Source organism: Pleurodeles waltl, chromosome 3_2 (assembly GCF_031143425.1).
Source record: "Pleurodeles waltl isolate 20211129_DDA chromosome 3_2, aPleWal1.hap1.20221129, whole genome shotgun sequence".
Taxonomy (NCBI): domain Eukaryota; kingdom Metazoa; phylum Chordata; class Amphibia; order Caudata; family Salamandridae; genus Pleurodeles; species Pleurodeles waltl.
Window position 1 is genome coordinate 202,898,093 of NC_090441.1, and position 24,608 is coordinate 202,922,700.

The window sequence follows — 24,608 nt, forward strand, 5'->3', positions numbered from 1 at the left end:
CCTCTGTCTGATGTTGTTTTGTTCATTCTTTCTTGGCCCCTGAGGGCTTGTGCGCTCATTCCACTAGAGCGACTGCTGCTTCCACTGTGTTAGCACGCGGAGTTCCTGTCCTGGATATATGCCAGGCAGCTACGTGGGCATCCCTGCACACTTTTGCTAAACATTACTGCCTGGACAGTCAGGTCCGTCGGGTGGCTATTTTGGTCGTTCAGTTCTGCAGGACTTTCTAGTATGGTCTTTGTTCGCAGCCCACCTCTGAGAATGGCATTGCTTGGGTATCTATTCTAAAGTAAGGAATCTGCAACTAGAAGTCTCTATCGGATGTACGAGTTACTTACATTCTGTAACAAAATATCTGGTAGAGACATATTCTAGTTTCAGATTCCTTCTCGACCCACCCATCCTCCCCGCTTACAAACTGATTTCTAGGGACAGGGATTCCCTCTTCAGGTCCTTAACTCTGGCACACCAATTTTGGCGACTCTACACTTTAGCATGAAAAGGTGTTAAAAGAAACTGATGTCACTGCACTGTGGAGGTGTCTATGTACTACTCCCGACATCATCACGCTGACTACGATGCCAACGGTGCCCACAGAGTCCACCGATGCCACCTACCGACATGCAAGGGTATTGCTCGAAAAACAAATCTCTGGATCTAGTCTGACGTCTGGGGTAAAATTCTAAGGTAAGGAATCTGCAACTAGAAGTCTCTATCAGGTAGATTCCTACTCACACACACCCTCCAAATGTAGAACCAGATCTGGTGGTAGTGCCTTTTCCCATCTTGCTCCTAAAGCATGAAACAACCTGACAGTGAGCATCAGAGCCTCCTCCTCAGTTCTTGAATTCTGTAAGAATCTGAAGACCTGGCTCTATACCATGCCCTTCCCCTGGCTCTGTCCTGTCTGAGTTGGACTCTTGCTCTAGGCAAGACTGCTGGTTTATGGATGACAGTACTTATGTTTGTAGGTGACTATGCCTATCCTACAACAAGTCACAACTGTCGTCCCAACCCTTCCGGCTCACTAGCAGCACCTCACCAAAAACCCAAACAGTAAAAGGTGATTTGTGGCAGCCTTTACGCATGGACTCAAGAGTCTGACATCTCAGGGAGTGTCATGGTTAAACTGAGATTACCCCTTTCTCACAGATATATTCATGTCTCATCCAAACATAGGCAATAACAAAGATGCAGTAAAGTTTCAATAGTTTTTATTTAACACAACTGCAATCTGAGATAAGTTGCATGGGCTGCAATGATTAGGATAATGAACAGTACAAGAAACAACATTGTAAAGACAAGAGTCATTGTTAAAAAGACCACCACCATCTTGCAATAACATGAAAAGACATAAAGGGGGTCATTACAACCCTGGCGGACGGTGTTAAATTGGTGGTAAGACCGCCAACAGGCCGGCGGTAAAAATTTTGCAATTACGACCGTGGCGGAAACCGCCAACAAATACAGCCACTTTAACACTCAGACCGCCACAGCGGTACAGACAAACAGCGCTGCGGTCACCGCCAACAGACAGGCGGGAGACAATGTACTGGCCACACTATTATGACAGGCCAATCCGCCACCTTTTCCGGGGCGGATTCACCGCGGATTAAAACACAGCGGAAACAGGAATTTCGAAGGGAAAAACGCTCACCTCTAAACACTCCATGAGGAAGGAGGACAGCGTGGAGCCGGAACTTCATATTCTCCCAGTGCTAGTCTTCCTGCTCTTCTACGAGGAGCACCAATGCCGGCGGCGAAGACCACAGTGAGTACTGCACCTACGACATAGGGGAAGGGGGAGGCAAAAAACAGGGACACACACACGCAACCCCCAACCCCCACCCTGACCCTCACCCACTACAACGCACACACCAATGCATATCTATACATTACAGTAACACCCCCCCAACCCCCCCCCCGGAAGAATGCAAAGACAAAAGGAAATGAGTGTAAGTATTGTAATATATCAAAAATCAGTAAGCAAAAATATACATATATATACACTATAAACAAAATATATACCACAATTAGTAGTCCAGGTTTTGCAACATTCATAGTCCGTGGACCACTGGGCCCAAAATGCATGGGCGAGGCCCACACAAGATACCCGAACATGATGGAGAGAACACTGCAGGGGCATCAGATAGAAATACAACAGGCACCTCAGGGGGAAAGGAAAGGGGGACACCTCAGTCGGATGAGTGCACGACGCCAGATCCACTAGGGGGCACCATGCCCACTGATCAATCCTGGGGAGTGCAAAGCCACAGTCTCTCAAGTCTCTACAGTGGGTGGTTTGCCCACTGTTCAATCCTGGGGAGTGCAAAGCCACAGTCTCTGAAGTCTCTACAGTGGGTGGTTTGCCCACTGTACCATCCTGGGGAGTGCATAGCCACAGTCTCTCAAGTCCCTACAGGGGAGTGCAAAGCCACAGTCTCTCAAGTCTCTACAGTGGGTGGTTTGCCCACTGTACCATCCTGGGCAGTGCAAAGCCACAGTCTCTCAAGTCTCACAAGTGGGTGGGTTGCCCACTGCTGCATCCTGGGGAGTGCAAAGCCACAGTCTCTCAAGTCTCTATAGTTGGTGGTTTGCCCACTGTACCATCCTGGGGAGTGCAAAGCCACAGTCTCTCAAGTCTATACAGTGGGTGGTTTTCTCACTGTACCATCATGGGGAGTGCAAAGCCACAGTCTCTCAAGTCTCTACAGTGGGTAATTTGCCCACTGTACCATCCTGGGGAGTGCAAAGCCACAGTCTCTCAAGTCTATACAGTGGGTGGTTTGCCCACTGTACCATCCTGGGGAGTGCAAAGCCACAGTCTCTCAAGTGGATAACAGTCTCTACTGGTTCTGGAGGGGGACTGGTGCCCAGAGTGCTTCATCCTGTGCAGGACAGACGGAGTGGATGCTGTTCTCCACTGGTTCTGGAGGGGGACTGGTGCCCAGAGTGCTTCATCCTGTGCAGGACAGACGGAGTGGATGCATGTCTCCACTGGTTCTGGAGGGGGACTGATGCCCAAAGTGCAGCACTCACCCCGTGACGGTCCCAGTTGCGTCACTGCCCCTGCCGCTAATGGGCTAGCGGTGCTTGCCATGGCGGTCTTTGCCCTGTTCAGCGGTGCTTGAGTTGACAGTCTCTGCCCTGTTCAGCGGTGCTTACCCTGTTCAGCGGTACTTGCCATGGCGGTCTTTGCCCTGTTCAGCGGTGCTTGCCCTGTTCAGCGGAGCTTGCCGTGGCGGTCTTTGCCCTGTTCAGCGGTGCCTGCCCTGTTCAGCGGTGCTTGCCGTGGCGGTCTTTGCCCTGTTCAGCGGTGCCTGCCCTGTTCAGCGGTGCTTGGCGTGGCGGACGTTGCTCTGTTCAGCGGTGCTTGCCCTGTTCAGCGGTGCTTGTCATGGCGGTCTTTGCCCTGTTCAGCGATCCTTGCCCTGGCGGTCCGTCATTGCCCAGCTGGGCTGTGGCTGGCGGTCCTTCATGGGTCAGCTGGGCTGTGGCTTGCGGGGCCCTCCTGGGCAGCTGGGCTGTGGCTTTTGGGGCCCTCCTGGGCAGCTGGGCTGTGGCTTTTGAGGCCCTCCTGGGCAGCTGGGCTGTGGCTTGTGGGGCCCTCCTGGGCAGCTGGGCTGTGGCTTGTGGGGCCCTCCTGGGCAGCTGGGCTGTGGCTTGTGGGGCCCTCCTAGGCAGCTGGGCTGTGGCTTGCGGGGCCCTCCTGGGCAGCTGGGCTGTGGCTTGCGGGGCCCTCCTGGGCAGCTGGGCTGTGGCTTGTGGGGCCCTCCTGGGCAGCTGGGCTGTGGCTTGTGGGGCCCTCCTGGGCAGCGACGATGGGGCTGGCAGTATGGGGCTGGCGGTGACCTACTGGCCAGCGACGATGGGGCTGGCGGTGGCCTCCTGGCCAGCGGGGATGATGGCGGTCTTCTCCGCCGTGCTGCTCCTCACTGACTTTGCAGGTTTCTTCTGCCCCTTCCCCACCTTGGGAGGAGTCACAGCCGAGTCCACACTTCCCCCGGGACCCCTGTGAGCGGCTTGGCTGGCTGGAGTCTTCCCCCTCTCCCGCCGGGCACTGTCCAACTTCTGGTGCTTCACGGGGGGGGGGGAACTGGCTGTGCTGTGGCTCTGTGACAGACTGGCTGGCCTGGTGGCCGGTGCACTCCACATACCTGGCACCACTGGTCCCGGAGATTTTTTGGCTGAGGTGCTAGTATGGGACCTATGAGTTGGAGAGGACGTGGGAAAATAGGTTAAGGGGGGACAGGAAAAGTTGTTTAGACACACTGGGACAGGTAGCAGGTAGCTGGAGGGGGTTTGGGAGTGGAGGAAGAGGTGGTGGTTGTAGGAGGTGTAACTTTTGTGGATTTGGGTGCAGGTGCATGTGCTGGAGGCTGTTGTGAGGTGGATGGCTGTTGGGTGGGTGTGTGCCTGCGTTTGTGTATCTTCGGAGGGGGCGTCACAGACACACTGGGAGAGGACACAGGGGACGTGCAAAGGGTAGTGGGGGTGGTGAGTGCACGTGAGCGGGGTGTGGTGGTGGGTGTGCTGGTGTGGGACGTAGTGGCTGTAGTGGTAGTGCATGCAGGTGTGAGTGTAGACGAGACTGGGAGGAGGAGGGATACAACGAGGAGGGGGACACAGTGGAGGCAGTGGATGTTGGTGTGTCTGCATGTGTGTGATGCTTGCGTGAGTGCCTGTGGGATGTGTGGTGCTTATGTTTGCCTGAGCTTCCCTTGTGTGGTGAGGTGTGTGCAGGCTGGTCTGATGGTGTGCTTGGGATAGGCAGAGGTACAGGGGATTGGGTCTGGGTCTGGGTGGAGAAAGTTGCAGGGGGGAGGCTAGACACAGGGATAATGGCTGCCATCAGTGCTGAGGCCAGAGTTTGAAGGGTTCGATGAAGGGCAGCCTGACCAGAATGAATGCCCTCCAGGAATGCATTTGTGTGTTGCAACTCCCTTTCTACACCCTGGATGGCATTCAAAATGGTAGACTGCCCAACACTGAGTGACCTGAGGAGGTCAATGGCCTCCTCACTGAGGGCAGCAGAGGTGACAGGGGCCGGGGCTGAGGTGCCAGGGGCGAAGGTGATGCCCAAACTCCTGGGTGAGCGGGCACGGGGAGAAGGCTGAGGGGCTGCTCGGAGGGCAGTGCTGGTAGGGGGGGTGGCGGCTGTACCTGTTGAAGAGGGGGGCACAGATGTTGCCGCCACCACAAGGAAGCTCCCATCGGAGGACGAGTCCGTGTCGCTGGTTGCAGATCCTGTGACTACTGTGGTGCTCCCCTCGCCCTCCATCCCACTAATGTATTCAGAGTCCGTAGTATGGGCCTCCATGCCCATGTTGGATGCAACTCCCTCGTGCTCCGGTGCCACTGTACCACCGCCTGATGATGCTAATGCACACAAGAACAGGGAGACCGCCAAAAAAGGAGGGGAACAGAAGAAAGACAGGTTGAGTGCATGGCTTACCGCTACAGTTGGTGGACAATACAGACACAGCAGCCCCCTGCACTACGTCGCGCTGTTGGGCTCTACAGTGCAATTCCTGGGAAATGGCCTACAAGGCTATGGATGACATCTGCACACACAGATGACCCTGGGGCATGAATAGCTGTACTTGGCACTCTACAGAGGTGGGGTGGGGGCGCCACAGGGCCATGCCTTACGAATGGGCCTAGCCTACGGAACTCGCCCTGGCCTAGAGGAACCCACAGCCCTCCTCCCCCACCCAGACACCTTCACTGCGCGCAAAGTCAGCTGAATGATAGTGTACTCACCCCCTTGTGTCTGCTGTGATGCCCTCAAGCGCCCATCCAACTCAGGGTAGGCCACCGCCAGGATCCGGAACATCAGGGGGGTCATGGTTCGACGGGCACCCCTCCCACGTTGGGAGGCCATCCCCAGCTGAGCCTCCGCCGTCTTCTTGCTACAGCTGCGAATGTCCTCCCATCTCTTCCGGCAGTGGGTGCTCCGTCTGTGGTGGACCCCCAGGGTCCGGACGTCCTTGGCGATGGCACGCCAAGTATCCTTCTTCTGGTGGGCGCTGACCTACATGAAATGTACAGGGGAAGAAGAGAAGTCATTACCAACTGCACCGTCAAAGTGAGTGGCCCTCATCACTACCCTTGCCATGTGGCACATGCATTCACCGCCTTTCATGCACGCAGAACTCTGCCCCCTTCCTTCTTACATCCAGCCCTCTCCACACAGGCATAACCCATACAACATGCTCCCTGTGCACTTACCTGTTGGTTTGGAGGACCATAGAGTAGCGTGTACTGGGGGAGGACCCCGTCGACGAGCTTCTCCAACTCCTCTGCAGTGAAGGCAGGGGCCCCTTCCCCAGACGCACGAGCCATTGTCTCTTCCAGACCGAGGTCACAGCAGCACTTGCAGTGTAGGTTCTCTCCTGTTGAAGATCAGGTATCGAGTGATTAAACAGTTAGAAAATGGCGGTCACGTCCGCAGCGGTACGTACCATCACCGCCAGCGTACATCGTCATTGGCTCCTTGGACCCATAGGGTCCAATGTTAACCAATGCAGCATTGCGCTGCGGTCTTCGACCGCCTACCACGACGGTGTACAACGCCAGCGCAGGTAACTCACATCCCATTGTCCCGCTTTAGAGGTCAGGCAGCCGCCATTTCAGCGGCCCACATGGCCTAATTACCAACTGCGTCACACATACCTAGGCCTACTCTCAACACACATACAGGCCAGATTTTGTGTATGATTGGTGTTCTGTGCAGACTGTGGGTACATACCTGTGAGTTGTTTGACTCTGTGCTCGCTGTTGTCCTTCATAGGCACCGTCCGCTGGGACATGTGAGGAGATGGCGGAATCCTCCGGTGTACCGACCGCTGGTGGACCTGTCGACAATGGAGGAAAGACATTTGATCATCACCTACAGGTTTGACCGTGCCACAATCCAGGAACTGTGTACCCAGTTGGAGCCAGACCTGATGTCAGCAATCCGCCATCCCACAGGAATCCCGCCTCAAGTGCAGGTGCTATCAGTGCTCCATTTCCTTGCAAGTGGGTCTTTTTAAACAACTGTGGCCATGGCATCAGGGATGTCCCAGACGATGTTTTCCAACGTGTTGTCCAGAGTGTTGTCTGCCCTGCTGAAACACATGTGGAGCTACATAGTTTTCCCTCAGGTGGAAGACTTGCCTACAGTGAAAGGTGACTTCTATGCCCTTGGACATATCCCCAACATCATAGGTGCCATTGATGGTACCCATGTGGCTTTGGTCCCCCCCCACAGGAGTGAACAGGTGTACAGGAACAGGAAGAGTTATCACTCCATGAATGTACAGATGGTATGTTTGGCAGACCAGTACATCTCCCATGTGAATGCCATGTTCCCTGGCTCAGTGCATGACGCCTACATCATGCGGAATAGCAGCATCCCTTATGTGATGGGTCAACTACAGAGGCACCGGGTGTGGCTATTAGGGGACTCTGGTTACCCCAGCCTGTCATGGCTACTGACCCCAGTGAGGAATCCCAGGACCAGGGCAGAGGAACGCTACAATGAGGCCAATGGGCGGACTAGGAGGGTGATCGAACGCACCTTCGGCCTCCTCAAGGCCAGGTTTAGGTGCCTCCATATGACAGGTGGATCCCTATTCTACTCACCAAAGAAGGTGTGTCAGACCATCGTGACCTGCTGTATGCTTCATAATTTGGCTTTGCGACAACAGGTGCCTTTTCTGCAGGAGGATGGTCCAGATGGCGGTGTTGTGGCAGCTCAGGAGCCTCTGGACAGTGATGAGGAGGAAGCAGAGGAAGAAGTCACTTTCCCTTACGGTTTCACAGGTGTGGGTTACAACGTGTGTCATCTGCTTAGATTCCTCATGGACTAGAGCTGTGTGACATAGGTATGTTGACATTACTATTTCCTGGAAATGTTGTCACTGTAATTGCAAATACACTATTTCAAAATCACAGACAGACTCCAGATCTTTCGGTGCTTTAGGTGTGTTTATTTACATACAAAATATTGGAGGGGGAAGATAAATGGTGAGGGGTGATGGCGGAGGAGTGTCCATGGCAGAGTCCAGTCTATTTGTCTCATAGGTGCATTGCCCATATGGGCATAGGAAGTGGAGCTTGGGCAGTTCCAATATGGACAGGGTGACAAAGTGGGACAGTGGGTTGACAATCAGGGTGGTCTCATTTCTTGGCGGGGGTCTTGGCATCGTGCTCTGTCTTGTTCCTGGATCTCAGGGACAGCTTGCGGGGTGGTTCTCCGTCTGCAGGGGGTGGGGTGCTGGTGTGGTGGTCCTGTGGCGGTGCCTCCTGTCCACTAGCGCCGGCAGAGGTGGTGGGCAGTTCATCGTCCATGCTAGTGTCAGGGTCCCCTTGGAGTGCCACAGTGTCCCTCCTGGTGTTGAGTATTTCCTTCAGCACCCCTACGATGGTGCCCAGGGTGGAGCTGATGGTTCTGAGTTCCTCCCTGAAGCCCAAATACTGTTCCTCCTGCATGCGCTGGGTCTCCTGAAACTTGGCCAGGACCGTTGCCATCGTCTCCTGGAAGTGGTGGTATGCTCCCATGATGGAGGAGAGGGCCTCGTGGAGAGTGGGTTCCCTTGGCCTGTCTGCCCCCTGTCACACAGCAGCCCTCCCAGTTCCCCTGTGTTCCTGTGCCTCCGTCCCCTGGACCGTGTGCCCACTGCCCCCAGGTCCCTGTTGTTGTTGGGGTGGTGGGTTATCCTGGGTTCCCTGTAGTGGTGGACACACAGCTGATTGACGTGTCCTGGGGATGGAGGTATGGGCCCGCTGGGTGGGTGCTGTGCTGGTGTAACCAGAGGGTGGAAGGTCTGTGGTGGCCTGTGCCTGTGCGAGGGGAACCGACTGTCCCGAGGCCCACGATGGTCCGGGCTGGTCCCCTGGGTCCAGTTGGACAGAGCTGCTTGAATCACTGTGGGCCTCTTCTGTGGGTGGGATGGAGATGTCTGGACCCTCCTGTCTGGTGACGTTGGGTAGTGGTCCTGCAGGGGTGAAAAAGCTTAATTATTGCATCTGTGTGTGTCATGGTGGGCAATGGGTGGGTGACCGGTGTACCCCAGTGCTTGCATTCCTATGTGGGGCTTGTGTAATGATGGTTTAGGGGGTTGTATGGGTATGTGCAGTGGGCATGCTTTAGTGATGGGTGTCCATGCGTTGGGGATGCATGCAGGGCTTGGTGTTGGGATGGGTGGTTTGTGATAGTGGGGTATATGTGAGGTGGTGGAGTGATGAGGGTGAGGGTACGGGTAGGAGTTTGTGATGGCATGCAGGAAGGGTGGGGGATATAGAGGTAAAGATTTGACTTACCAGAGTCCATTTCTCCACCGACTCCTGCGAGGTCCTCAGGATGCAGAATCGCCAAGACCTGCTCCTCCCATGTTGTTAGTCGTGGGGGAAGAGATGGGGGTCCGCCGCCAGTCCGCTGAACTGCCAGGTGGTGTCTTGAGACCACGGAACGCACCTTCCCCCGTAGGTCGTTCCACCTCTTCCTGATGTCGTCCCAATTTCTTGGGTGTTGTCCCACTGCATTGACCCTGGTGACTATTCTTCGCCATAGCTCCATCTTCCTTGCAATTGAGGTGTGCTGCACCTGTGCTCCAAATAGCTGTGGCTCTACCCGAACGATTTCCTCCACCATGACCCTGAGCTCCTCCTCCAAGAACCTGGGGTGTCTTTGCCGTGCCATGGGGTGGTGTAGGTGATGTGTGGGGTGGTGTGTGTGGTGATAAGTGTGGTGATATGTAGTGGTGTGTGGTGTTTTGTGGGTGGAAGTTATGTGGGTGATGGTGTTGAGTGCCTGTGGATGCTAGTTTGTGGATGGTGGTGTCTCTCTCTGGCCTTCTCACTGTAATATTGGTCGTAGGGGTTTGTGGGTGATGTGGGTGTGTGTTTTATATTGTAATGGGTGTGTGGGAGTGGTGTGTGTATGTGTATCCGGTGTTTGTATTTTGAATTGTCCAATGTGGCTGTGTTTTGTAAATGTGTGTTTATTTTGAGCGCGGCGGTGTGTACCGCAATGGAATACCACGGATGAAAGACCGCCGCGTGGATTCGTGGGTCGTGATAGCGTTGGCGTATTCCTGTTGGCGTGACGGTGGAGGTTTTGTTTTCGCCAGTTTATCACTGACTTTTGGTGTGGCGGACTTGTGTGGGTGTCTGACTTTTGTCGGATTTCGAGATGTGAGTCATAATAGCTGTGTGTTGGAATTCCGCAACCGCCGCGGTATGTTGGCGGTCTTCTACACGGCGGTAAGCGGCTTTTACAGCCAATGTTGTAATGACCACCAAAGTGTGTAATATGTCCTAATACCCTATCATGATAGGACTAACCTCCTACCTAAAGGAGAGCAGGGTATGTTAAACCTAATCTGCCAATGCCATGTCCATTAGAGGAGCCCCCAACCCTTGTTACCTTGGAATGAGGTCTCTATCTCAGACTCCTCAGTAACACGAATACTGAGTCAGTGTCAAGACGACGTGCAGCATCGATATCAGTAATGGTGGCGATGCCCTCTGGTCGGAATCCCTCTGATTATCTGTCTAAAGTGTGATGTATTTATACAGATCTACTTGGACCCCTGACGTAGGTGTGTTCCCAAACAATAGATAACGGCATGCTTGGGGCAGCAATTAATATAAACAATTCCTTTGAAAGCATGAAGAGGGAAAGTCCCTAAATGTGAACACTTACAGTTTGTTTGTCTTTGTCACTTGATTTTGACACCTTAACGCTGTGGCACTGATAATGCAAACCATAACAAGTGGCCTAACTATAAACAAGGCAACCATCTTAGAAGAATTAAATAATTAAATGGGCTAAGACAGAGCAAGCTAAGTAGGTTAAACGTTACTAGGGGACGGGGGCACCAGTCCGCAAAAGCAAAGCAAAATACAAACGCTGTGGGATAGCGTAACTGGATGGACGGAATGCGGAACCAATCAAACATTCACCCCCAGTCACAGATCTGGGTTTAATCCATCCATTATTTTGCTCACCATGCCACCCCAGTTTGAACCCAGCCATATGCAAATCAGTCTTGACCCTGTTCCTCATGGGAACAGTCCAGCCCGAACTGCCAGGCCAGGTTCTCCCTGGACCGGAAACAAGCATCCTGGGACCGGTTTCGGGGTTTCACCCCTCATCAGCCAGGCTAGCTTGAATCCAGTGGCACAGTGAGCCCGGGACCCACGTCTGGGCATACCCGGCGCACGAGTCCGCAAGCCAATGGCTAAGTTAACTCCTTTTATCCCATTAAAACAAACTAGGATTCACTACACCCTCCCCATTGCCGTAAAAAGTAGGACGCCATAACTGGGCACCACCGAAGGTGAATGAATCCAAATGTTAAAATTGCTGTGGACTAAAAAGCTAAAAGCATAAAAACTAGTTAAAGGTAGTAATTAAAAATATTAGTTAAAACTACATGTTTAGACATTTAGGGCCAGATGTAGGAAAGCTTTAGCGACTTGCAAGTCGCTAAAGCCCATCTGGTATGTAGAAATGCATTTTGCGAGTCAGAATCGACTCGCAAAATGCATTCCCGAGTCGCAAAAAGGAAGGGGTGTTCCCTTCCTATCTACGAGTCGCACTGGTATGCAATTCCATTTGCGACCGCGAAAGCGGTCGCAAATGGACTCGCAGTTACCATCCACTTGAAGTGGATGGGAACCCAGTCGCAAACGGGAAGGGGTCCCTATGGGACCCCTTCCCCTTTGTGTCTGGCCAAAAAAAGAATTTTTCAGAGCAGGCAGTGGTCCAATGGACCACTACCTGCCCGGAAAAATACCGAAACAAAAGGTTTCGGTTTATTTTTCAAAGTGCAGCTCGTTTTCCTTTAAGGAAAACGGGTTGCACTTTGAAAAAAAAAAATGCTTTATTTAAAAGCAGTCACGGACATGGAGGTCTGCTGTTCCCAGCAGGCCACCATCCCCGTGAGTCCCTTGAATCGCTATGGGGTCGCAAATTGCGACCCACCTCATTAATATTAATGAGGTGGGTCTTTGCGACCCCATAGCGACTCGCAGAAGGTGTCTGAGACACCTTTCTGCATTCCAAATTGCGAGTTGCAATTTGCGAGTCGCTGGGACTCGCAAATTGCAACTCGCAATTTGGAACCTACCTACATCTGGCCCTTAATGTCAAACCATGACAAGCACAGCAGGCCAAAGTAAAGGCAATTTGAATGCATGCTTTGAATCGGGAATGGTAAGCCAATTCATCAAATTATTTGCTATAGTCATGATCTCGAAGAGTGTTATCGAAGTCACCAATCAAGGACCTCAAGAATGAGTCCACATCGTCAAATGTTAGATCAATCATTGGGCGGGCAAACGGATCCACAGAGCAGTAGTGCGTGTCAGTCTCTTGTGCAGGTCCGCCTTGTAGGAGGCTGGCCTGGCTTGTAGTGGGTACCAGAGGTACTTACACTTTGTGCCAGGTCCAGTTATCCCTTATTAGTGTAGAAGAGGTGTTTCTAGCAGCTTAGGCTGATAGAAGGTAGCTATGGCAAAGCAGCTTAGGCTGAACTAGGAGACACGTAAAGCTCCTACTATACCACTGGTGTCATATGCACAATATCATAAGAAAACACAATACACAGAATTACTAAAAATAAAGGTACTTTATTTTTATGAAAATATGCCAAAAGTATATCAGTGAGTACCCTCAGTATGAGGATAAGTTATATACACAAGATATATCTACACAAACCAAAATTATGCAGGTAATAGCAAGAAAAGTAATGCAAGCAATGTAAAATTACAGTAGATTGCAATATGAGCACATAGGTATAGGGGCAACACAAACCATATACTCCAAAAGTGGAATGCGAACCATGAATGGACCCCAAAACCTATTTGAGCTTGTAGAGGGTCGCTGGGACTGTAAGAAAACCGTGAGGGTTAGAAAAATAGCCCACCCCAAGACCCTGAAAGGTAGGTGTAAAGTGCACCTACTACCCCCAGAGAGCACAGAAGTCGTGATAGGGGGATTCTGCAGGAAGAACAAACACCAGCAATGCAACAACAGTGGATTTCCGGACCTGAGTACCTGTAACACAAGGGGACCAAGTCCAATAGTCGCAACAGTGTTGAGAGTGGGCAGGAGCCCAGGAAATGCCAGCTGAGGGTGCAAGGAAGCTGCCACCTGTTGGAAGAAGCTTGGAATTCTGCAAGAAAGAAGAGGACTAGGAACTTCCTGTAGGAGGCTGGCCTGGCTTGTAGTGGGTACCAAGGGGTACTTACACTCTGTACCAGGTCCAGTTATCCCTTATTAGTGTAGAAGAGGTGTTTCTAGCAGCTTAGGCTGATAGAAGGTAGCTATAGCAGAGCAGCTTAGGCTGAACTAGGAGACATGCAAAGCTCCTACTATACCTCTGGTGTCATATGCACAATATCATAAGAAAACACAATACACAGATATACTAAAAATAAAGATCCTTTATTTTTATGACAATATGCCAAAAGTATCTCAGTGAGTACCCTCAGTATGAGGATGCCAAATATACACAAGATATATGTACACAATACCAAAAATATGCAGTAATAGCAAAAGGAAGTAATGCAAGCAATGTAAAGTTACAGTAATTGCAATAGGAGCACATAGGTATAGGGGCAACACAAACCATATACTCCAAAAGTGGAATGCGAACCACGAATGGACCCCAAACCTATGTGAGCTTGTAGAGGGTCGCTGGGACTGTAAGAAAACAGTGAGGGTTAGAAAAATAGCCCACCCCAAGACCCTGTAAGGTAGGTGTAAAGTGCACCTACAACCCCCAGAGAGCACAGAAGTCGTGATAGGGGGATTCTGCCAGGAAGACCAACACCAGCAAAGCAACAACAGTGGATTTCCAGACCTGAGTACCTGTAAGACAAGGGACCAAGTCCAAGAGTCTCGACAGTGTCGAGAGTGGGCAGATGCCCAGGAAATGCCAGCTGAGGATGCAAGTAAGCTGCCACCGGGTGGAAGAAGCTTGGTGTTCTGCAAGAACGAAGAGGACTAGGAACTTCCCCTTTGGAGGATGGATGTCCCACGTCGTGAAGAAGCTTGCAGAGGTGTTCCCACGCAGAAAGACCGCAAACAAGCCTTGCTAGCCTCAAGGGTCACGGTTAGGGTTTTTGGGTGCTGCTGTGGCCCAGGAGGCACCAGGATGTCGCCACTTGGATGAGGAGACAGAGGGGATGGCCAGCAAGTCAGGGAGCCCTCACAGAAGCAGGCAGCACCCGCAGAAGTACCGGAACAGGCACTTGGAAGAGGAGTGAACCGGAGTCCACCCGAAGTCAGAAAAGGGAGTCCCACGACGCCGGAGGACAACTCAGAAGGTTGTACACTGCAGGTTAGAGTGTCGAAGGAAATCCTGGAAGAGTGCACAGGGGCCGGAGCAGCTGCAGATCACGCGGTACTCAGCAATGCAGTCTAGCGTGGGGAGGTAAGGACATACCTCCACCAAACTTGGACTGAAGAGTCACTGGACTGTGGGAGTCACTTGGACAGAGTTGCTGAGTTGCTGAGTTCCAGGGACCACGCTCGTCGTGCTGAGAGGGGACCCAGAGGACCGGTGATGCAGTCTTTTGTTGCCTGCGGTTGCAGGGGGAAGATTCCGTCGACCCATGGGATACTTCTTCAGAGCTCCTGGTGCAAGAAGGAGGCAGGCTACCCCCAGAGCATGCACCACCTGGAAACAGGCGAGAAAGCCAGCAGGATGAAGCGATACAAGGTTGCAGTAGTCGTCTTGCTACTTTGTTGTGGTTTTGCAGGCGTCCTGAGCAGTCAGCGGTCGATCCTTTGGCAAAAGGTGAAGAGGGAGATGCAGAGGAACTCTGATGAGCTCTTGCATTCGTTATCTGAAGAATTCCCCAAAGCAGAGACCCTAAATAGCCAGAAAAGGAGGTTTGGCTACCAAGGAAGGAGGATTGGCTACCAAGAAAGGTAAGAGCCTATCAGAGGGAGCCTCTGACGTCACCTGCTGGCACTGGCCACTCAGAGCAGTCCAGTGTGCCACAGACACCTCTGTTTCCAAGATGGCAGAGGTCTGGGACACACTGGAGGAGCTCTGGGCACTTCCCCTGGGAGGTGCAGGTCAGGGGAGTGGTCACTCCCCTTTCCTTTGTCCAGTTTCGCGCCAGAGCAGGGCTGGGGGATCCCTGAACCGGTGTAGACTGGCTTATGCAGAGATGGGCACCATCTGTGCCCATCAAAGCATTTCCAGAGGCTGGGGGAGGCTACTCCTCCCTAGCCCTCACACCTATTTCCAAAGGGAGAGGGTGTTACACCCTCTCTCAGAGGAAGTACTTTGTTCTGCCTTCCTGGGCCAGGGCTGCCTGGACCCCAGGAGGGCAGAATCCTGTCTGAGGGATTGGCAGCAGCAGCAGCTGCAGTGTAGACCCCGGAAAGGCAGTTTGGCAGTACCCAGGTTCTGTGCTAGAGACCCAGGGGATCATGGAATTGTCCCCTCAAAGCCAGAATGTCATTGGGGTGACAATTCCATGATCTTAGACATTTTGCATGGCCATGATCGGAGTTACCATTGTGATGCTGTACATAGGTAGTGACCTATGTACAGTGGACGCGTGTAATGGTGTCCCCGCACTCACAAAGTCCGGGGAATTTGCCCTGAATAATGTGGGGGCACCTTGGCTAGTGCCAGGGTGCCCACACACTAAGTAACTTTGCACCCAACCTTCACCAGGTGAAGGTTAGACATATAGGTGACTTATAACTTACTTAAGTGCAGTGGTAAAGGCTGTGAAATAATGTGGACGTTATTTCACTCAGGCTGCACTGGCAGGCCTGTGTAAGAATTGTCAGAGCACCCTATCGGTGGTAAAAGAAATGCTGCAGCCCATAGGGATCTCCTGGAACCCCAATACCCTGGGTACCTCAGTACCATATACTAGGGAATTATATGGGTGTACCAGTATGCCAATGTGAATTGGTAAATTTAGTCACTAGCCTGTTAGTGACAAATTTGGAAAGCAGAGAGAGCATAACCACTAAGGTTCTGGTTAGTAGAGCCTCATTGAGACAGTTAGGCATCACACAGGGAACACATACAGGGCACATACTTATGAGCACTGGGGCCCTGTGACACATAGACTAAAACAACATATATTCAGTGAAATATGGGGGTAACATGCCAGGCAAGATGGTACTTTCCTACACAACCCCCCCCCCTTCAAACGAAGGACAATAAGACTAGCCATGACCTGATGAGTCTTCATTGTCTAAGAGGAAATATCTGGAGAGTCCATCTGCATTGGAGTGGGTACTCCCAGGTCTATGTTCCACTGTATAGTCCATTCCCTGTAGAGATATGGGCCACCTTAACAACTTAGGGTGTTCACCTTTCATTTGTTTTAGCCAAAGTAGAGGTTTGTGGTCTGTCTGAAGAATAAAGTGAGTGGCAAACAGGTATGGCCTCAACTTTTTCAGAGCCCAGACCACAGCAAAGACCTCCCTCTCTATGGCAGACCAACACTTTTCTATAGGGGTCAACCTTCTGCTGATAAAAGCAACTGGTTGATCCTGGCCCTCAGAATTCAGTTGTGATAAGACTGCCCCTACCCCTAATTCAGATGCATCAGTTTGAACAATGAATTTCTTGGAGTAGCATGGGCTTTTTAGGACAGGTGCAGTGCACATGGCCTCTTTGAGCTCTTCAAAAGCTTTCTGACAGCTAGCTGTCCACAATACCTTTTTAGGCATCTTTTTACTGGTGAGATCATTAAGTGGGGCTGCTATGGAGCCATAGTTTTTAATGAATCTCTTGTAATACCCAGTGAGGCCTAGGGAGGCTCTCACCTGGGTCTGTGTTGTAGGGGGAACCCAATCCATGATTGCTTGGATTTTCCCCTGAAGTGGTTCAATCTGTTCTCCACCTAACAGGTGTTCCAGATAAACCACCTTTCCCTGCCCTATCTGGCACTTTGAGGCCTTGATAGTGAGGCCTGCCTTTTGCTTGGCCTCCAAAACTTTCCAAAGGTGGACCAGGTGCTCATCCCAGGTGGAGCTAAATACAGCAATATCATCAAGATATGCTGCACTAAAAGCCTCCAACCCTTGCAGGACTGTGTTCACCAACCTCTGAAAAGTGGCAGGTGCATTTTTCAAACCAAAGGGCATCACTGTAAATTGGTAGTGCCCTCCTATAGTTGAAAATGCAGTTTTAGGTTTGCATCCTCAGCCAATTTGATCTGCCAATACCCTGCAGTCAAATCAAAGGTGCTTAGATACTTGGCAAATGCCAGTGTATCTATGAGCTCATCTGCCCTGGGTATAGGGTGAGCATCAGTTTTTGTTACCTGATTGAGACCGCTGTAATCAACACAAAACCTCATCTCCCTTTTTCCATCTTTTGAGTGAGGCTTTGGCATAAGCACCAGAGGACTCGCCCATGGGTTTTCAGAAGGTTCAACCACTCCTAGATCAAGCATTTTCTGAACCTCTTGTTTTATGCAGTCCCTGACATGGTCAGGCTGCCTATAGATTTTACTTTTGACAGACAAGCTGTCTCCAGTATCAATTGTGTGTTCACACCAAGATGTGGTGCCTGGCACAGTTGAAAAGAGTTCAGAAAATTGTCCAAGGAGATTTATGCAGTTGTCTTTCTGTTCTGCAGTCAGACAATCTGCTAACAGTACTCCCTCCACTAAAGCATTCTCTTCAGTGGAGGAGAAGAGATCAGGGAGAGGGTCACTCTCTTCTTCCTGTCCTTCATCTATTGCCATGAGCAGGGTGAGATCAGCCCTGTCATAGTAGGGTTTTAGGCGGTTGACATGAATCACCCTAAGGGGACTCCTGGCAGTGCCCAGGTCTACCAGATAGGTAACCTCACCCTTTTTCTCAACAATTAGATGGGGTCCAATCCATTTGTCTTGGACTGCTCTTGGGGCCACAGGCTCCAATATCCACACCTTCTGTCCTGGTTGGTACTGAATCAGAACAGCCTTCTGGTCATGCCATTGCTTCTGGAGATCTTGGCTGGCCTTAAGGTTTTTACTGGCCTTTTTCATGTACTCAGCCATTCTGGATCTGAGGCCAAGTACATAGTCCACTATGTCCTGTTTGGGAGCTTTTAAAGGTTGTTCCCAACCTTCCTTCACAAGTGTTAGTGGACCTCTTACAGGGTGCCCAAAGAGGAGTTCAAAGGGGCTGAAGCCCACTCCTTTCTGGGGTACCTCCCTGTAAGCAAAAAGGAGGCAAGGTAACAGGACATCCCATCTCCTCCTGAGTTTTTCAGGGAGTCCCATTATCATACCTTTGAGAGTTTTATTAAACCTCTCTACCAGTCCATTAGTCTGTGGATGATAAGGAGTGGTGAATTTGTATGTTACACCACATTCCTTCCACATAGCTTTCAAGTATGCAGACATAAAGTTGCTACCCCTGTGTGATACAGCCTCTTTTGGAAAAACCCACCCTGGAAAAGATTCCCAGGAGGGCCTTTGCCACTGCAGGAGCTGTAGTGGTCCTTAGAGGGATTGCTTCAGGATATCTTGTGGCATGGTCCACAACCACCAAGATAAATCTATTGCCTGAAGCAGTAGGAGGGTCAAGGGGGCCAACTATGTCAACCCCTACCCTTTCAAAGGGGACTTCAACCACAGGTAGTGGAATAAGGGGAGCCTTTGGTGTGCCACCAGTCTTGCCACTGGCTTGGCAGGTCACACAAAACTTGCAAAAATCTTTAGTGTCCTCTGACATCCTAGGCCAGTGAAACAGGGGGACAAGCCTTTCCCATGTTTTGATCTGGCCCAAATGCCCAGCCAAAGGAATGTCATGTGCCAGAGTTAGGAGGAACTGTCTGTACTGCAGGGGAATGACCAATCTCCTGGCTGCTCTAGGTTTTGGATCACTTGCCTCTGTGTACAAGAGGTTGTCCTCCCAGTAAACTCTAGGTGAGACACTGACATCCCCATTTTGCTGCTTGACAGCTTGCTATCTGAGATCCTCTAATGTGGGACAGGATTGTTGTGCCACACTCAGCTCTTCCCTGGCAGGCCCCCGTCCACCCAAAAGCTCAGCAGTGTCTGCTGCCAGCTCATCTGGTGAAGGTTCTGCACAGGGAGGAAATTCTTCTTCCTCAGAAGGAGAATCATCTGTAGAGGGAGGGGTAGTGGGTAGGGATTTACCCTTGCTACCCCTAGCTTTAGGGAGCACTTGGTCCATTGTTCCAGGATCTAAGTTACCCTGTCCTTTTTGCTTTGTGGCCTGATCCCTTGTCAAAGCAAAAATATGCCCAGGAATGCCCAGCACTGCTGCATGAGCCTCCAACTCCACTTCTGCCCAAGCTGATGTCTCTAAATCGTTCCCTAGTAGACAGTCTACAGGTAAATCTGAGGCAACCACAACTTTCTTTGGACCAGTAACCCCCACCAGTTGAGATTCACAACAGCCATGGGGTGGCTAAGAGTGTTGTTATGAGCGTCTGTCACTTGGTACTGCTGACTAAGTAGGTGTTGTTCAGGGTGTACCAGTTTCTCTATTACCATGGTAACACTGGCACCTGTGTCCCTGTAGGCCTGAACCTCAACACCATTTATTAGGGGAAGTTGCTTGTACTTATCCATATTAAGGGAACAAGCAAACAAGGTGGCCAAATCAATGGCACCTTCAGAGACTAACACAGCCTCTGTGGTCTCCCTAACAAGACCAACCCCAACTAAATTCCCAAAAGTGAGCCCAGCTACTCCCTTGGATTGGCTATTAGTAGGTTTGCTCCCACCACCACTGCTATTTCTAGGGGTACTAGAATATGCAGTAGGGGTTGTGGTAGTGGGAGGTTTGGTGTTTTTCTTTGGACAACTGGCATCAGTTGTCCAATGCCCTTTGACTTTACACAAATAACACCAAGGCTTTTTAACTTGATTATTGGAAGAGGATTTGGACCCACCACCCCCACCAGAGGATTTTTGTGGGCCTGATGAAGACTCAGTTTTACTTTTGTCCCCACCCTTGTAAGAAGACTTACCATCCTTCTTCTTGCCATCATTGTCACCCCCTGTATGAACTTTTCTGTTCACTCTTGTTCTGACACATTTGTCTGCCTTTTTTCCCAATTCTTGGGGAGAGGTCAGATCTGAGTCCACTAGATATTGGTGTAACAAGTCAGACACACAGTTATTCAGAATATGCTCTCTCAGAATAAGATTATAAAGGCTTCCATAGTCAGAAACTTTACTGCCATGTAACCACCCTTCCAAGGCCTTCACTGAACAGTCAACAAAGTCTATCCAGTCTTGTGAGGACTCTTTTCTGGTGTCTCTGAACTTAATCCTGTATTGTTCAGTGGTTAAGCCAAATCCATCCAAGAGTGCATCCTTCAAAACTGCAAAATTGTTAGCATCACTTTCTCTAACAGTAAGGAGCCTATAACTACCCTTTCCATTGAAAGATAGCCACAATATAGCAGCCCACTGCCTTTGAGGGACCCCCTGTACCATACAGGCCCTCTCAAGTGCACCAAACCACTTGTTGATGTCACCCCCCTCCTTGTAAGCGGGGACTATCTTGTGCAGATTCCTGGAATCAAGCTCTCTAACAGGATTACTATCAGGAATACTGCTGCTGCCACCATAGGGTCCAAACCCCAATCTCTGTCTCTCCTTCTCCAGGTCTAGGGATTCCCTATCTAAGGCCAGCTGTTGCTGTTTAAGCTTCAGTCTGGCCTCTTCCACTCCCAACTTTTTGAGTTACCTTTCTAACATGTTGTCTTCAGGGTGGGTGGGTTGGGAATGCTTGGACACAGAAGATAAATTGAAAACAACAGAAGGAGATCTGTCCCTAACTGACTGAACCCTAATAACCTGGCCTCCAGGAATAAAGACACCCCTACTATGATGGGAACCTTCATTACTACCAGCATTACTAGGTGGCCTGCTAAGGGGCAGATTTGGAACAGAACCCTCCCCACCTCCCTCAAGGAGATCTCCTGAGTCAGAATGGGAGCCTTTTATTAACCTCTCATTTGAAGTGCCTCCTAGAGACTCATCATTCACAATAAGCATGTTATATAGAAACTCTTTTGTAGGGTTCTTTCCTATCACTAAACCTCTATCTAAGCAGAGACTCCTTAGGCTCTTGTAATTCAAATTTTCATAAGTAGTATTGACCATTTTAAGAGCAGACTCTACATCAGACATGATAGAAGAAGGTTTAGAGACAGTGAGAAGAAATAAAAACTTTAAGAACTTTTTAAAGAACAGAGAAAAATCTTTTTCTAACTTTTAGAAACTTTTCGAAGTTTAGAGAAACTTTTCAGAACTTTGTAAAAAGTTTGAGAGAAGAAAAGCAAAACGTTTTGGTTAGGTGTACATACACTGAACTTGTTTTGTATATTATTCTCTTATGAAAAGTACACAATGACAAAGTGGTAAGCAGTTACAAGTACTTATCCCACCGCTGCACAACCAATGTAGGAGGCTGGCCTGGCTTGTAGTGGGTACCAGAGGTACTTACACTTTGTGCCAGGTCCAGTTATCCCTTATTAGTGTAGAAGAGGTGTTTCTAGCAGCTTAGGCTGATAAAAGGTAGCTATTGCAAAGCAGCTTAGGCTCAACTAGGAGACATGTAAAGCTCCTACTATACCACTGGTGTCATATGCACAGTATCATAAGAAAACACAATACACAGAATTACTAAAAATAAAGGTACTTTATTTTTATGACAATATGCCAAAAGTATATCAGTGAGTACCCTCAGTATGAGGATAAATTATATACACAAGATACATATACATAAACCAAAATTATGCAGGTAATAGCAAGAAAAGTAATGCAAGCAATGTAAAGTTACAGTAGATTGCAATAAGAGCACATAGGTATAGGGGCAACACAAACCATATACTCCAAAAGTGGAATGCGAACCACGAATGGACCCCAAGCCTATGTGAGCTTGTAGAGGGTCGCTGGGACTGTAAGAAAACAGTGAGGGTTAGAAAAATAGCCCACCCCAAGACCCTGAAAGGTAGGTGAAAGTGCACCTACTACCCCCAGAGAGCACAGAAGTCGTGATAGGGGGATTTTGCAGGAAGAACAAACACCAGCAATGTGGATTTCTGGACCTGAGAACCTGTAAGACAAGGGGACCAAGTCCAGTAGTCGCGACAGTGTCGAGAGTGGGCAGGAGCCCAGGAAATGCCAGCTGAGGGTGCAAGGAAGCTGCTACCTGTTGGAAGAAGCTTGGAGTTCTGCAAAAAAGAAGAGGACTAGGAACTTTCCCTTTGGAGGATGGATGTCCCACGTCGCGATGAAGCTTGCAGAGGTGTTCCCACGCAGAAAGACAGCAAACAAGCCTTGCTAGCTGCAAGGGTTGCGGTTAGGGTTTTTGGGTGCTGCTGTGGCCCAGGACGGACCAAGATGTCGCCACTTGGAGGAGGCAACAGAGGGGACGCCCAGCAACGTAGGGAGCCCTCACAGAAGCAGGCAGCACCCGCAAAAGTACCTGAACAGGCACTTGGAAGAAGAGTGAACCGGAGTCCACGCGAAGTCACAAAAGGGAGTCCCACGACGTCGGAGGACAACTCAGAAGGTTGTACACTGCAGGGTAGAGTGTCTGGGAAGCAGGCTTGGCTGTGCACGAAGGAAATCCTGGAAGAGTGCACAGGAGCCGGAGCAGCTGCAAATCACGCGGTACCCAGCAATGCAGTCTAGCGTGGGGAGGCAAGGACTTACCTCCACCAAACTTGGACTGAAGAGTCACTGGACTGTGGGAGTCACTTGGACAGAGTTGCTGAGTTCCAGGGACCACGCTCATCGTGCTGAGAGGGGACCCAGAGGACCAGTGATGCAGTCTTTTGGTGCCTGCGGTTGCAGGGGGAAGATTCAGTCGACCCACAGGAGATTTCTCCAGAGCTCCTGGTGCAGAGAGGAGGCAGGCTACCCCCAGAGCATGCACCACCTGGAAACAGTCGAGAAAGCCAGAAGGATGAAGCGATACAAGGTTGCTAGTAGTCGTCTTGCTATTTTGTTGCGGTTTTGCAGGCGTCCTGAGCAGTCAGCGGTCGAACCTTTGGCAGAAGGTGAAGAGGGAGATGCAGAGGAACTCTGATGAGCTCTTGCATTCGTTATCTGAAGAATTCCCCAAAGCAGAGACCCTAAATAGCCAGAAAAGGAGGTTTGGCTACCAAGGAAGGAGGATTGGCTACCAAGAGAGGTAAGAGCCTATCAGAAGGAGCCTCTGACGTCACCTGCTGGCACTGGCCACTCAGAGCAGTCCAGTGTGCCACAGACACTTCTGTTTCCAAGATGGCAGAGGTCTGGGACACACTGGAGGAGCTCTGGACACCTCCCCTGCGAGGTGCAGGTCAGGGAAGTGGTCACTCCCCTTTCCTTTGTCCAGTTTCGCGCCAGAGCAGGGCTGGGGGATCCCTGAACCAGTGTAGACTGGCTTATGCAGAGATGGGCACCATCTGTGCCCATCAAAGCATTTCCAGAGGCTGGGGGAGGCTACTCCTCCCCAGCCCTCACACCTATTTCCAAAGGGAGAGGGTGTTACACCCTCTCTCAGAGGAAGTTCTTTGTTCTGCCTTCCTGGGCCAGGGCTGCCTGGACCCCAGGAGGGCAGAAACCTGTCTGAGGGGTTGGCAGCAGCTGCAGCTGCAGTGTAGACCCCGGAAAGGCAGTTTGCCAGTACCCGGGTTCTGTGCTAGAGACCCGGGGGATCATGGAATTGTCTCCCCAATGCCAGAATGGCATTGGGGTGACAATTCCATGATGTCAGACGTGTTACATGGCCATGTTCGGAGTTACCATTGTGACGCTGTGCATAGGTAGTGACCTATGTACAGTGCACGCGTGGAATGGTGTCCCCGCACTCACAAAGTCCGGGGAATTTGCCATGAACGATGTGGGGGCACCTTGGCTAGTGCCAGGGTGCCCACACACTAAGTAACTTAGCACCCAACCTTCACCAGGTGAAGGTTAGAAATATAGGTGACTTATAAGTTACTTAAGCGCAGTGGTAAATGGCTGTGAAATAACATGGACGTTATTTCACTCAGGCTGCAGTGGCAGTGTAAGAATTGTCAGAGCTCCCTATGGGTGGCAAAAGAAATGCTGCAGCCCATATTGATCTCCTGGAACCCCAATACCCTGGGTACCTCAGTACCATATACTAGGGAATTATATGGGTGTACCAGTATGCCAATGTGAATTGGTAAATTTAGTCACTAGGCTGTTAGTGACAAATGTGGAAAGCAGAGAGAGCATAACCACTGAGGTTCTGGTTAGCAGAGCCTCAGTGAGACAGTTAGGCATCACACAGGGAACACATACAGGGCACATACTTGCCTGGCAGGGCCCCAGTGACACATAGACCAAAACAACATATATACAGTGAAATATGGGGGTAACATGCCAGGCAAGATGGTACTTTCCTACACACCTGCAGCAGTGCCATTTTCCATAGTAGATATCAGAACCGAAGGCTCATAAGTGGTCTTGCAGAGCAGCCTTAGTCTCAAGGGGCACAACCGTGAATGAACCCTCATCGGGGACATCAGCAGTTCTTGGTCCACAAGAGATGCCGGTGCAACAGCAAGAAACACCATAGGCAGGTGTTCGAAGAGGCACAGCACGCAGCGGAAAACTGGTTGTACGCACCAGAG

The 24,608-nt window shown here is 50.7% G+C and overlaps 1 protein-coding gene across 1 annotated transcript in view; it reads right to left on the reverse strand.

Annotated features, from left to right (window-relative positions):
* Window positions 1–24,608, reverse strand: part of ADCY10 (adenylate cyclase 10) — a 1,855,427-nt gene that overhangs the window by 592,373 nt on the left and 1,238,446 nt on the right. Inside the window, exon 14 of the mRNA XM_069226523.1 lies at window positions 22,217–22,221. Coding sequence (XP_069082624.1) covers window positions 22,217–22,221 — 5 coding nt within the window. The remainder of the gene's footprint in view (window positions 1–22,216; window positions 22,222–24,608) is intronic.